We start from the raw sequence: 11,970 nt of genomic DNA, 5'->3' as shown, positions 1-11,970 counted from the left end.
TGAGCCTGACAGGACTCATGTACATGCTCATCTTTAATCATTAAATGCCTTATAAATCATTCAATGCCTTACAGATACTGAAGGACCCGTCCCATCCTGGCAACAAACTGTTCCAACTTCTGCAATCTGGTAGAAGGTTCCGCATCTTCCGGGCAAGGACAGAGAGACTCAAGAGGAGCTTCTATCCCCAAGCCATCCGTGCCCTAAACACACACACCCGCCCTCTCACATCATCTATAATTGACTGAGACAGGACTCTTCCAGACACTAAACCAAGGCACAATGTACATTTCAATTCCTTTAATTTTAAATATGTTTATATTGTCTATCCTGTAAAATAGTCAGATGTCTATTCATATTAATGTACAGAATTCACCTGCTTGCTGCTGCTAATGCATATTCACCCAATGTAAATACCACATATATATACACACACACACACACACACACACACACATATACACACACACACATACACACATACATACATACACATACATACATATACATACAAACACATACATACAAACACATATACATACATATACACACATATACACATAAACACATATACATATATACATATACTTGTATAACTATGCATGTGACAAATAAAGAACCTTGAACCTTGAACCCTTGAACCTTGAACAAATACATTTATCAAAAGAAGAAATGTTTTGGCTTTGAGTTCTCAAGGTGAATAAATAAACACGCTAACAGTTGCTGTAATCATGATGATGATAATCTGTGAGGTGACATTAAAAGCTGACCAGCAGCTGTTGGTTGTCCCAAAATCTAGGCTAAAACGTAGAGGAGAACGAGCCTTTTCGATTATGGCCCCCAAACTTTGGAATACGCTGCCTTTAAATATTAGACAGGCATCTTCGTTTCCTGTTTTTAAGTCGCTTTTGAAAACACACCTTTTTTCGATAGCATCTAGACTGGTGTGAGTTGATATGTTCATTATGTATATTATTATGCTTCAATGTGAGTGTCAGTGGTTTTATCTTGTGTTTTACCCTTTTGTTTCTGTACAGCACTTTGGGGAAACCTGTTTTTAAATTGGATTTGGATTTTTTGGATAAAATGGCTTCCTTTTAACTGTAAACTAAAAGAGAGATAAACTAAACACATAACATATGGCAGTTATGTTCATTTCTGACTGCACTCTTAAACCTGCCTCATCAGTCGTCCATCTGTAAGAACTTGTGTTGTCCTTGTTATATATAAGTTTAACAGTACAGTTAGTATTACAAACGGCTAAAAAACAATATTATTGCTGAGATCACCTGGAATTTAAATCTTTTTATTAATGTAATACTTAAGCCTTTCATGCATGAATTATGACAACTTCAATCAGTATTTTTATTCGTCTTTAGGCATAAAAAGATGGGTAAAGCAAATATATGAGTTCTTCATGATTTTCAGCTGATGAAACTCGCCAGCCATCCCACTGCTGCTCCAGCACCAGCTACAGCAGCACCAGCAGTAGCTGACAGACCAGCTGCACCTGCAGCACCATGACACAAAGAAGCTGAGAAATACTTATACTTTGTGCCTATATAACTTCAGTCCTGCTGATATCACAGTGTACTGAATCATTATCATCGTCATTATTCACAGTTATCGTTATCATTAATGATACAATTGATGATGTCATTGTTATATTTATTATCATAATGATACAATATAGTGTCATTATCTAATCTAAAATTGTGATATTTTCATGAAAATTGTCTTTTTGCATGTTGTTGCAAGTTAAAATCCGAATAAAACGTCTAATTATTTATTTACCTGCTGACTGCAAAGCAGCCACCACACTTCCAGCTGCCACTCCTCCTCCGTTAGCAACTGCAGCAGACGACATCATGCCTGCAGCGTAGGAGCCTGCAGCTATTCCTGCTGAGGTGAAACCAGCAGCTCCCAGAAGAGCAGGAGCAGCGACTACGGCACCTACTGCAGGAAGAAGACATGGATCAGACATGGATCGGGCTTTGATTCAAATGAGTTAAAATTGAATAAAGTGCTTACCTGCTCCTGCAGCACTGCACACAGCTGTCACTACAACACAAGAACACACATTAACATTCCATAATTTTTTTAAATCAAAGACGATCCATGCACAGCAACTCAAATGACTCACCGGGGTCCATGTCTTTATCTGCTCTGCGTCTGCTCTGAAATGGGCTGATTTTTATAGCAAGAAAGGTTTCCTTTCCTCGGAAACAAAACTTTATGTTCAGAGCTGAAAAAAAGAGGGCGACAGAGAGCCACACAAACTGGAGAGTCATTTCTCTTTACTTTTTGTGTTTCTTATCTTTGCTTATATTGGTAAATGCCGTGGTGTTAGTAGGATTTATGAAGTGGTCACATGTATAAAATAAAGAAACCAGTGTCTTTGTGGCTGTAGCTTCTGAAAGAAATGTTCTTTATAGCATAAAATAAAATAAATAATTTTTGATTTCGTTCATGAGAAATTTGCATCAGATTAAACGCCAGTGTGTCATTCACAACAGTTTAAATGTCGGAAATTAGTTTTTGGCAGACCATCAATTTATAACCAGATGGTAATATGTCACTTTGTTAGCAGTGCATAATAATGCACTGATAAAACAAAATCCAAACAATTTGTGCTTACAAGTAGAATTTGTATCATGTGCGACACTCGAGTGTGTCCGACTTTGTGTTTTCACTTCAAGCTTTGGTGATCGCTTTATTTCTATAGCAAGTATAACAAGTATGTCAGCCCTGGGACTCAGTTACTCAGCAACTGTTGCTGTGATTTAGCGCTGTATAAATAAAATTAAAATGAACTGAATCATTATTCACAGTTATTGTTATCATTAATTAGATCATTGATTATGTCATTGTTATATGTACTATTATAATGATAGAGCATAGTGTCATTATCTAATCTAAGATTATGATGTTTTCATGAACTTTTTCTTTGTTACAAGTTAAAATCCTAATGAAACATCTAAGTATTAACTTACCTGCTGACTGCAAAACAGCCACCACACGTCCAGCTGCCACTGCTCCTGTCACGGTTTGCTGGGGCAAGCCGTGTGGAATATGAAATAGGACCCAAAATGCGGCAGCTCTGGTGCAGATGAGTGTTTATTTACAGGGGTGTGAGTACAAACAGCGGTGGCGACAAAACATGAAACCGGAAACCTAAACTGGGTAAACTAATAAGACAAACCAGAATGAGGATGCAGGGAGGTCCGGAGAAATACATACAGGGAGAGCGAGGGGAAACAACACAGACGAACCAGCGATTACCAAGACAGAAAATACAACTTAAATACAATCAGAGAACACAGGGAGATTACACACAGGTGGGAGACACAGCTGGGAGTGATTAACATGACGAGACCAGGGAGGCAAACTGAAAACACTCACATAAGACGCAGACCTTCACAATAAAACAGGAACACACGGGGGGGAACAGGGTAAACACCAATTAGAGAACAGAACCAAAATCGCGAAGAGAAAACACAAAACGCTGGGTCAAAAGGACCCAGGATCATGACAGCTCCTCTGTCCTGCGTCTGCTCTGAAATGGGCTGATTTTTATAGCAAGCAAGGTTTCCTTTCCTCAGTAACAAAACCTTATGTTCAGAGCTGAACAACCGAGGGCGACAGAGAGCAACACAAACTGTATCTGTATTTTTGTGTTTCGTTTATGAAGGGGTTACGTGTATAAATAAAGAAACCAGTATCATTGTGGCTGTAGCTTCTGACAGGAAAGTTCTATATAGCATAAAATAAAATAAAATAAAACAAAAAATGCGTTGATTTCAATCATGAGAGATTTGCATGATTAAATGCAACGACGTCATTACCCATAGTTTAAATGAGTTGTAATCAGTTTTTTAGCAGACCATCTATTTATAACCAGATGGCAAAATATCACTTTCTTATCAGTATAATAATGCAGTGAGAAAATAAATCCAAATAATTTATGCTTACAAGTAGAATTTGTATCATGTGCGACACTCAGTGTGTCTGACTTCACTTCAAGCTTTGGTGATCGCTTTATTTCTGCCAGTTATAGAAACCAAATATGTCAGCTTTGGTACTCAATTATATAAAAATAATGATACATGTCTTAGTATTTTCAGATAACATAAATAGAATAATAAAATATAAACAAAATAATAAAAATAACCAGAACACAACTTTAAAATGCTTTTCATTATTAGGGCTTTATTTAAAGTTGCACAATTTGACCGTGTTCATGTGTTTTGTAATAAAACACCACAGCATTACCAGCACTCACATTTCAGCCAAGCTTTACTGAAGCATGGCGCTGATACTATTGCAACTGTTTCCAATTGGCAGCAGTAAATATGTCATTTATTACTATTTTTTTTCTTTCTGATTATCATCATTTCCTGGTCTCAGATGAGAGCAGCCACCAATCCTCCAACAGCCCCTCCAACAGTACCCACGGCTGCGGTGGTGGCCCCAGACAGACCTGCCATACCTGCAGAGAGAAAACAGGCTTCAGAACACCAGACAGCTGATCGAGCAGTTAGATGAAGTAACTGAGCTGCAGAGGAGAGGGGGAGGCTTTATCCTACGACGGAGTATTAGAGCCACAAGAAAAAAGTTGTTGATATGGACATTACTGTTTGAACACAAACTGCCACATGCGCTATATCCGCTAAAGAAAATTCCTTATTTAGATGAGTTAGTGAAACAAACTGATCAGCCGTCTTGTGATACAACATTCATCCTCTTTATTGCACGAGGATGTAACCATCGATAACCTCGCATCTGTCCATTACCAGCTTTTTGTACAACCTAACACTTATCACCACACTGTGTTTATGAGCTTAAAGAAAAATCATTTCTTTCTTTCTTACTAAAACCGATTCTGAAGCACAATTTCACAAACTCTGATGACATACAGTAGCAACCGTGGGAGCTTTTCTTCAGACACTTGTAATCTCCACATTTCGACTTTATTCTCAAAATGATTGATAATATTTTTTCTTTACGTGGACCTAATAGTCCGTCGTATTATCCTCACTGCAGCACAGTCACATGTTATTGTTTCTGGGATCTTTCAGGTTTATAATAAAGGTTTTTGAGTAATCGCTGGTAAAATATTTATTTATTTATTTTTACCTGCTGACTGCAAAACAGCCACCACACTTCCTGCTGCCACTCCTCCTCCATTGGCCACAGCAGCTGCAGACATCATGCTTGCAGCGTAGGAGCCTGCAGCTATACCAACTGAGGTGAAACCTGCAGCCCCCAGGACAATAGGAGCAGAGACCACTGCTCCACCTGACAACAGGAAGAAACACCTGGTTACTGATCATCAGGATGTTTTAAAATGAATACATGTATGATATGTGTGACTTCACCTATGAGTGTTAGATGTAAAAATACATCAATAAACAAAGAGGTTTGTTACCTGCTCCGATTGCGATCGCTAAGCCTGTCACTGAAACATAAGAAAGAAAGGGGAAAAAAAACATCTTACCAAAGCTCAGCCTGAACTATTTAGACATTTTCAGTGATGCTACAATCATGAACTTATATGATGTAGAGATGATTTGAAAAAGGCAGCTGTACTCACACAGACCCATTGTTGCACTCAGGATCAGGAGCCTAAGCCTGGACTGTGTTGGACGACTGGACTTATATAGGAGTGTGAGGATCAGCTGTTTTCCCGGAAAATGAAACTCTTAGAATGGGCGTCACTGGGTCTGTGATGTAAATAAACTTTCTTTAGTCATCATGGAACAAGTGATTGTGAGGTTGGATCTCAGGGGTTTGACATATTTACTCATTTATTTAATGCCATCTTTATTACGGATTTTACACATGGATTATTTCAAGGGTTTTTCTTTCTGTTTTAATCCTTATGTTAAATCACTTGCTTAATATGAAAACAAACAAGAACAACCTTATCACAGGGAGCATATATAAACGTTACTTGGGTCACTGAAAATGTTTCTGTATTATGTGTGGGAGCAAAAAAGATCACTGGCAGATCTGTAAGGACGGCAGATATACTGCACTTCTTTAAACCTCTGACCTTCCTCAGAGAAAATAAATTACACATTTAAAATAATTAGAGGCCAAAAAGTTCTTCCTCAGGTGGAGACAGACACCAACATGCATCCAAGCACATTTTTGAAAGTGCTGGATTTTTAATGTCACAACTGGAACATTTCATGGAGACCAGAACAGAAACGTCTTTATTGCCTTACAAGAAATGTCTTAGGTGACCTGATTTAAACAAGCACTTTGGTTGTTGTGTATTTATTTTGTTGCACAAAAGTTTCAGTTCATAAGAAATGGTTCTTGTAGTTGTTCAAAGATTGTCACACCACTGCAATGACGACAGCATTAAACCTCGCCCATACTGCAAACATACCCATGACATACCGGCATAGTTTACATTCAGGTAAGTGATGATTGAAGGAACAGGACTTTGTCTTTCTCTTTCTCCTTTCAAAACAAGTTGTGTGCATTTATTTTCTCATGATAGCAAAGCTCGGCATTCCTCATGACATTAATGTGAATCAACACAGTTTAAGCTTAAAAAATGTCAACCTTAATATAAATGATGGTTTATAGGCTTTAAGTCTGTCTCATGGAGCTCTAACATCCTCATCTACAGACTTATAAACAAAAGGGTGTAAAAGTTGTGTGTTGGAACACATTTTGATTCAATATCCTTGTGAGCATTATTTAAAAGGTACTGCAGTGTAGAAAGTAGTGCTGTTATAAAAATGTGGAGAAGAAGCCAATCAACAATCATGACTATAACACTTAAAGGTTTAAGTCTTTGCTACAGAGAAACTGCAAGTGTTTTTATGTAATAACCCCCCCTGTTTTAGGGCAAGAGGCAGGGTACTGAGTCTGTCTCAGGGATCACTAACTCATAGACACAATCGTTCATAGTCAGATTCACACATATGGGCAATTCAGACTTTCCAACTGACCTAGGCCCACTAACTGCATATGTTTGGACTGTGCAGTTGAGCTCTTGGACTGTGGGAGGAAGGGAGAATACCTGGAGAGAACCTGCAGACTCCACACAGAAAGAAAGGTGGAACTGAACTCAGGACCTTGCTGTGAGGCATCACTGCTAACCAGCGTGCCACCGTGCTGCCCCAGGTTTGTTGTTATAATAATGAAGTTATTACTACACATCATTTGTTATTGTGCAGAGCCCATTGTTACTGCAATGAGATTATTTGGATCATTGCAAAGAAATGTTTCTTTCATTCTTTATGTGGTTTCCACAATCATAAGATGAATATGTTACTGTTTAGAAAAAAAAAACATCATGCTGCTCCTCCCCTGTCTAGTGTGTATTGTTCTTTCAGAAATGGGAGTGTCAACTCTTGAAAAAAAAAAAAAGTAAAAGACATGGATCAGCTTTCCATGTATATATATATATATATATATGCAGTCTATATGAATTATTATTGTTACTGTCAAGATTTTATTTGATATCTTTTTGTATTTTATTAACAGGCAAGGCAGTCCTTGGGTCTCCAGGTACACCATCACATCACCACAGCATAATTTTGATATGAAAATCTTTATTATAAGTTTGTTTTTGTTTTTTGTTTTTAATCTATGACCTGATGGAACTGTGATTCTGACCCCTGCCGATTTGCCTACACTGGGGTTCACTTCAGCTGGAATAGCAGCAGGCTCCATCGCTGCCAACCTGATTGCACATTTAGCACTCGCTAATGTAGGTGGAGCAGGTCTCATAGCAATCTTGCAGTCCTGGGGTAAAAAAACATTTTTGTTATATATTCTCTCTCTCCCTCTCACTCTCTCTAAATGTGTGTAAAACAAAACCAAGCAAACAGACATGTTTTCTCATTGAGCGGGAACAGGATCAGCTTCAGGTAAATTCAGAATAGTAATATTTTAGTCCACTTCGCTTTTGATGTTTATCTAAGTACATGTCAAACATATAAAATGCTCTTATTGAACACGTCTCTATAAATAAATGTTCACGACTAAAATAATTTATGTATCAGGTGGTGAAGATGGAAAAATAAAAGCTTTGCTCATGTTGAACAAGTATAACAAACAGCTAATGGTGTCTAATGTGATTTTACTGTAGGCGCAGCATGTCTGTCTTGGATTGCCCCTTTATTGTTTGGCAGTGTTGGAGGAGCAGCAAGTTGGATGTTCACAATTGCGTGTAACGTGACTGTGAGATTTGAAGGTTAACACACTGAATAAACACAAATTTTCAAACACTTAGATAAAGCATGTGTTGAGAACTGAATTACAAAAATCATTGATAAAAATTGTTGCTGATTTTTACCTGTCATTTTGAAGTAAAATATTATTGTAAAGGGTAAAGATGTTTTATCAGATCCAAAGACTGTTTGACGCTTCTGTTCTCTTCATGAATCTAATGTCAAAATAAAAACACATGCAAAATAAAAGTATAGTTGGTTTTATTGTAAACACCATAATGTAATGTACAGTAACAATATCAAATCCATAGTCCATAAATGCATCACTCTTACAGAGCCAGTAATCTGACTGTGTTCAATGGGCTCAAACACCTGTTTCAGTCAGTGACGGGCAAGTTACACCTTTTTTGTCATGTGTTTTTTTCCTGGGTTTTCTGTCCCTCTCCATTAAAATTAAACTACCATAAAAACGAGTGACTGTTCATTTCTCTGTAACTGGGGAAGCATACAAATTGTTTAGGGTTCAAAATTTTTTTTTCTACCACTGTAACTGAAACGTTACAAACTTTGTATACTGCTGAGCCAGGTTACTCTCTCTTGGGAAAACTGGCTGCAGGTAACTGCCTGTGGTTTTCTGAACAAAAGAGATCTGTCAGTTTTCCTGGGTCATTGTCCCAGTGTTTTTCAGTTTTGGACTTTGTCACTGTTTCCTGTTTTATTATGTTAGCTCCGACCTGTGTGCGTTATCTTTTGTTCCACTTCCTGTGTTATTACTTAGATTTAGTTCAGCTGTGTGTATCACCTTGTTCTTATCACCATTACCCAGTTTAATTTAAACCCTCTGTTTCATAAGGTTTTGTTACTGAGGAAAGGAAACCTTGCTTGCTATAAAAATCAGCCCATTTCAGAGCAGACGCAGGACAGAGGAGCTGTCATGATCCTGGGTCCTTTTGACCCAGCGTTTTGTGTTTTCTCTTCGCGATTTTGGTTCTGTTCTCTAATTGGTGTTTACCCTGTTCCCCCCCCCCGTGTGTTCCTGTTTTATTGTGAAGGTCTGTGTCTTATGTGAGTGTTTTCAGTTTGCCTCCCTGGTCTCGTCATGTTAATCACTCCCAGCTGTGTCTCCCACCTGTGTGTAATCTCCCTGTGTTCTCTGATTGTATTTAAGTTGTATTTTCTGTCTTGGTAATCGCTGGTTCGTCTGTGTTGTTTCCCCTCGCTCTCCCTGTATGTATTTCTCCGGACCTCCCTGCATCCTCATTCTGGTTTGTCTTATTAGTTTACCCAGTTTAGGTTTCCGGTTTCATGTTTTGTCGCCACCGCTGTTTGTACTCACACCCCTGTAAATAAACACTCATCTGCACCAGAGCTGCCGCATTTTGGGTCCTATTTCATATTCCACACGGCTTGCCCCAGCAAACCGTGACAGGAGCAGTGGCAGCTGGACGTGTGGTGGCTGTTTTGCAGTCAGCAGGTAAGTTAATACTTAGATGTTTCATTAGGATTTTAACTTGTAACAAAGAAAAAGTTCATGAAAACATCATAATCTTAGATTAGATAATGACACTATGCTCTATCATTATAATAGTACATATAACAATGACATAATCAATGATCTAATTAATGATAACAATAACTGTGAATAATGATTCAATTCATTTTAATTTTATTTATACAGCGCTAAATCACAAACACAGTTGCTGAGTAACTGAGTCCCAGGGCTGACATACTTGTTATACTTGCTATAGAAATAAAGCGATCACCAAAGCTTGAAGTGAAAACACAAAGTCGGACACACTCGAGTGTCGCACATGATACAAATTCTACTTGTAAGCACAAATTGTTTGGATTTTGTTTTATCAGTGCATTATTATGCACTGCTAACAAAGTGACATATTACCATCTGGTTATAAATTGATGGTCTGCCAAAAACTAATTTCCGACATTTAAACTGTTGTGAATGACACACTGGCGTTTAATCTGATGCAAATTTCTCATGAACGAAATCAAAAATTATTTATTTTATTTTATGCTATAAAGAACATTTCTTTCAGAAGCTACAGCCACAAAGACACTGGTTTCTTTATTTTATACATGTGACCACTTCATAAATCCTACTAACACCACGGCATTTACCAATATAAGCAAAGATAAGAAACACAAAAAGTAAAGAGAAATGACTCTCCAGTTTGTGTGGCTCTCTGTCGCCCTCTTTTTTTCAGCTCTGAACATAAAGTTTTGTTTCCGAGGAAAGGAAACCTTTCTTGCTATAAAAATCAGCCCATTTCAGAGCAGACGCAGAGCAGATAAAGACATGGACCCCGGTGAGTCATTTGAGTTGCTGTGCATGGATCGTCTTTGATTTAAAAAAATTATGGAATGTTAATGTGTGTTCTTGTGTTGTAGTGACAGCTGTGTGCAGTGCTGCAGGAGCAGGTAAGCACTTTATTCAATTTTAACTCATTTGAATCAAAGCCCGATCCATGTCTGATCCATGTCTTCTTCCTGCAGTAGGTGCCGTAGTCGCTGCTCCTGCTCTTCTGGGAGCTGCTGGTTTCACCTCAGCAGGAATAGCTGCAGGCTCCTACGCTGCAGGCATGATGTCGTCTGCTGCAGTTGCTAACGGAGGAGGAGTGGCAGCTGGAAGTGTGGTGGCTGCTTTGCAGTCAGCAGGTAAATAAATAATTAGACGTTTTATTCGGATTTTAACTTGCAACAACATGCAAAAAGACAATTTTCATGAAAATATCACAATTTTAGATTAGATAATGACACTATATTGTATCATTATGATAATAAATATAACAATGACATCATCAATTGTATCATTAATGATAACGATAACTGTGAATAATGACGATGATAATGATTCAGTACACTGTGATATCAGCAAGACTGAAGTTATATAGGCACAAAGTATAAGTATTTCTCAGCTTCTTTGTGTCATGGTGCTGCAGGTGCAGCTGGTCTGTCAGCTACTGCTGGTGCTGCTGTAGCTGGTGCTGGAGCAGCAGTGGGATGGCTGGCGAGTTTCATCAGCTGAAAATCATGAAGAACTCATATATTTGCTTTACCCATCTTTTTATGCCTAAAGACGAATAAAAATACTTAAGAAAAAAATCCTGATTGAAGTTGTCATAATTCATGCATGAAAGGCTTAAGTATTACATTAATAAAAAGATTTAAATTCCAGGTGATCTCAGCAATAATATTGTTTTTTAGCCGTTTGTAATACTAACTGTACTGTTAAACTTATATATAACAAGGACAACACAAGTTCTTACAGATGGACGACTGATGAGGCAGGTTTAAGAGTGCAGTCAGAAATGAACATAACTGCCATGTGTTATGTGTTTAGTTTATCTCTCTTTTAGTTTACAGTTAAAAGGAAGCCATTTTATCCAAAAAATCCAAATCCAATTTAAAAACAGGTTTCCCCAAAGTGCTGTACAGAAACAAAAGGGTAAAACACAAGATAAAACCACTGACACTCACATTGAAGCATAATAATATACATAATGAACATATCAACTCACACCAGTCTAGATGCTATCGAAAAAAGGTGTGTTTTCAAAAGCGACTTAAAAACAGGAAACGAAGATGCCTGTCTAATATTTAAAGGCAGCATATTCCAAAGTTTGGGGGCCATAATCGAAAAGGCTCGTTCTCCTCTACGTTTTAGCCTAGATTTTGGGACAACCAACAGCTGCTGGTCAGCTTTTAATGTCACCTCACAGATTATCATCATCATGATTACAGCAACTGTTAGCGTGTT

At 37.9% G+C, this 11,970-nt stretch overlaps 1 protein-coding gene and 2 long non-coding RNA genes across 3 annotated transcripts; 1 reads left to right on the top strand and 2 right to left on the bottom strand.

The window, feature by feature from the left end:
• Window positions 1-1,290: 1,290 nt before the first annotated feature.
• Window positions 1,291-3,052, bottom strand: LOC146685664 (uncharacterized). Its single transcript, XR_014916804.1, has 5 exons — window positions 2,994-3,052; window positions 2,144-2,245; window positions 2,032-2,061; window positions 1,795-1,956; window positions 1,291-1,510 (listed from the first exon to the last, which is right to left on the bottom strand). It is a non-coding gene; the product is annotated as an uncharacterized LOC146685664 (long non-coding RNA).
• A 1,137-nt stretch (window positions 3,053-4,189) lies between these two features.
• On the bottom strand, window positions 4,190-5,669 carry LOC146685663 (interferon alpha-inducible protein 27-like protein 2A). The gene is made up of 4 exons (XM_085442025.1): window positions 5,594-5,669; window positions 5,429-5,458; window positions 5,137-5,298; window positions 4,190-4,489 (listed from the first exon to the last, which is right to left on the bottom strand). Exons 1-4 carry the CDS (start codon window positions 5,601-5,603, stop codon window positions 4,404-4,406), a joined length of 288 nt encoding a protein of 95 aa, XP_085298151.1. The 5' UTR covers window positions 5,604-5,669; the 3' UTR covers window positions 4,190-4,403.
• Window positions 5,670-9,298: 3,629 nt separating this feature from the next.
• LOC146685662 (uncharacterized) lies at window positions 9,299-11,387 on the top strand. Its single transcript, XR_014916907.1, has 5 exons — window positions 9,299-9,669; window positions 10,418-10,519; window positions 10,602-10,631; window positions 10,707-10,868; window positions 11,153-11,387. It is a non-coding gene; the product is annotated as an uncharacterized LOC146685662 (long non-coding RNA).
• The last annotated feature ends 583 nt before the right edge of the window (window positions 11,388-11,970 follow it).

Source organism: Copadichromis virginalis, linkage group LG19 (assembly GCF_057382275.1).
Source record: "Copadichromis virginalis isolate Kocher_CV1m ecotype Utaka linkage group LG19, C_Virginalis_male_GT1.1, whole genome shotgun sequence".
NCBI lineage: Eukaryota > Metazoa > Chordata > Actinopteri > Cichliformes > Cichlidae > Copadichromis > Copadichromis virginalis.
Note: the sequence above shows the minus strand (reverse complement) of the source record. Positions and strands in the feature narration are given on the sequence as shown.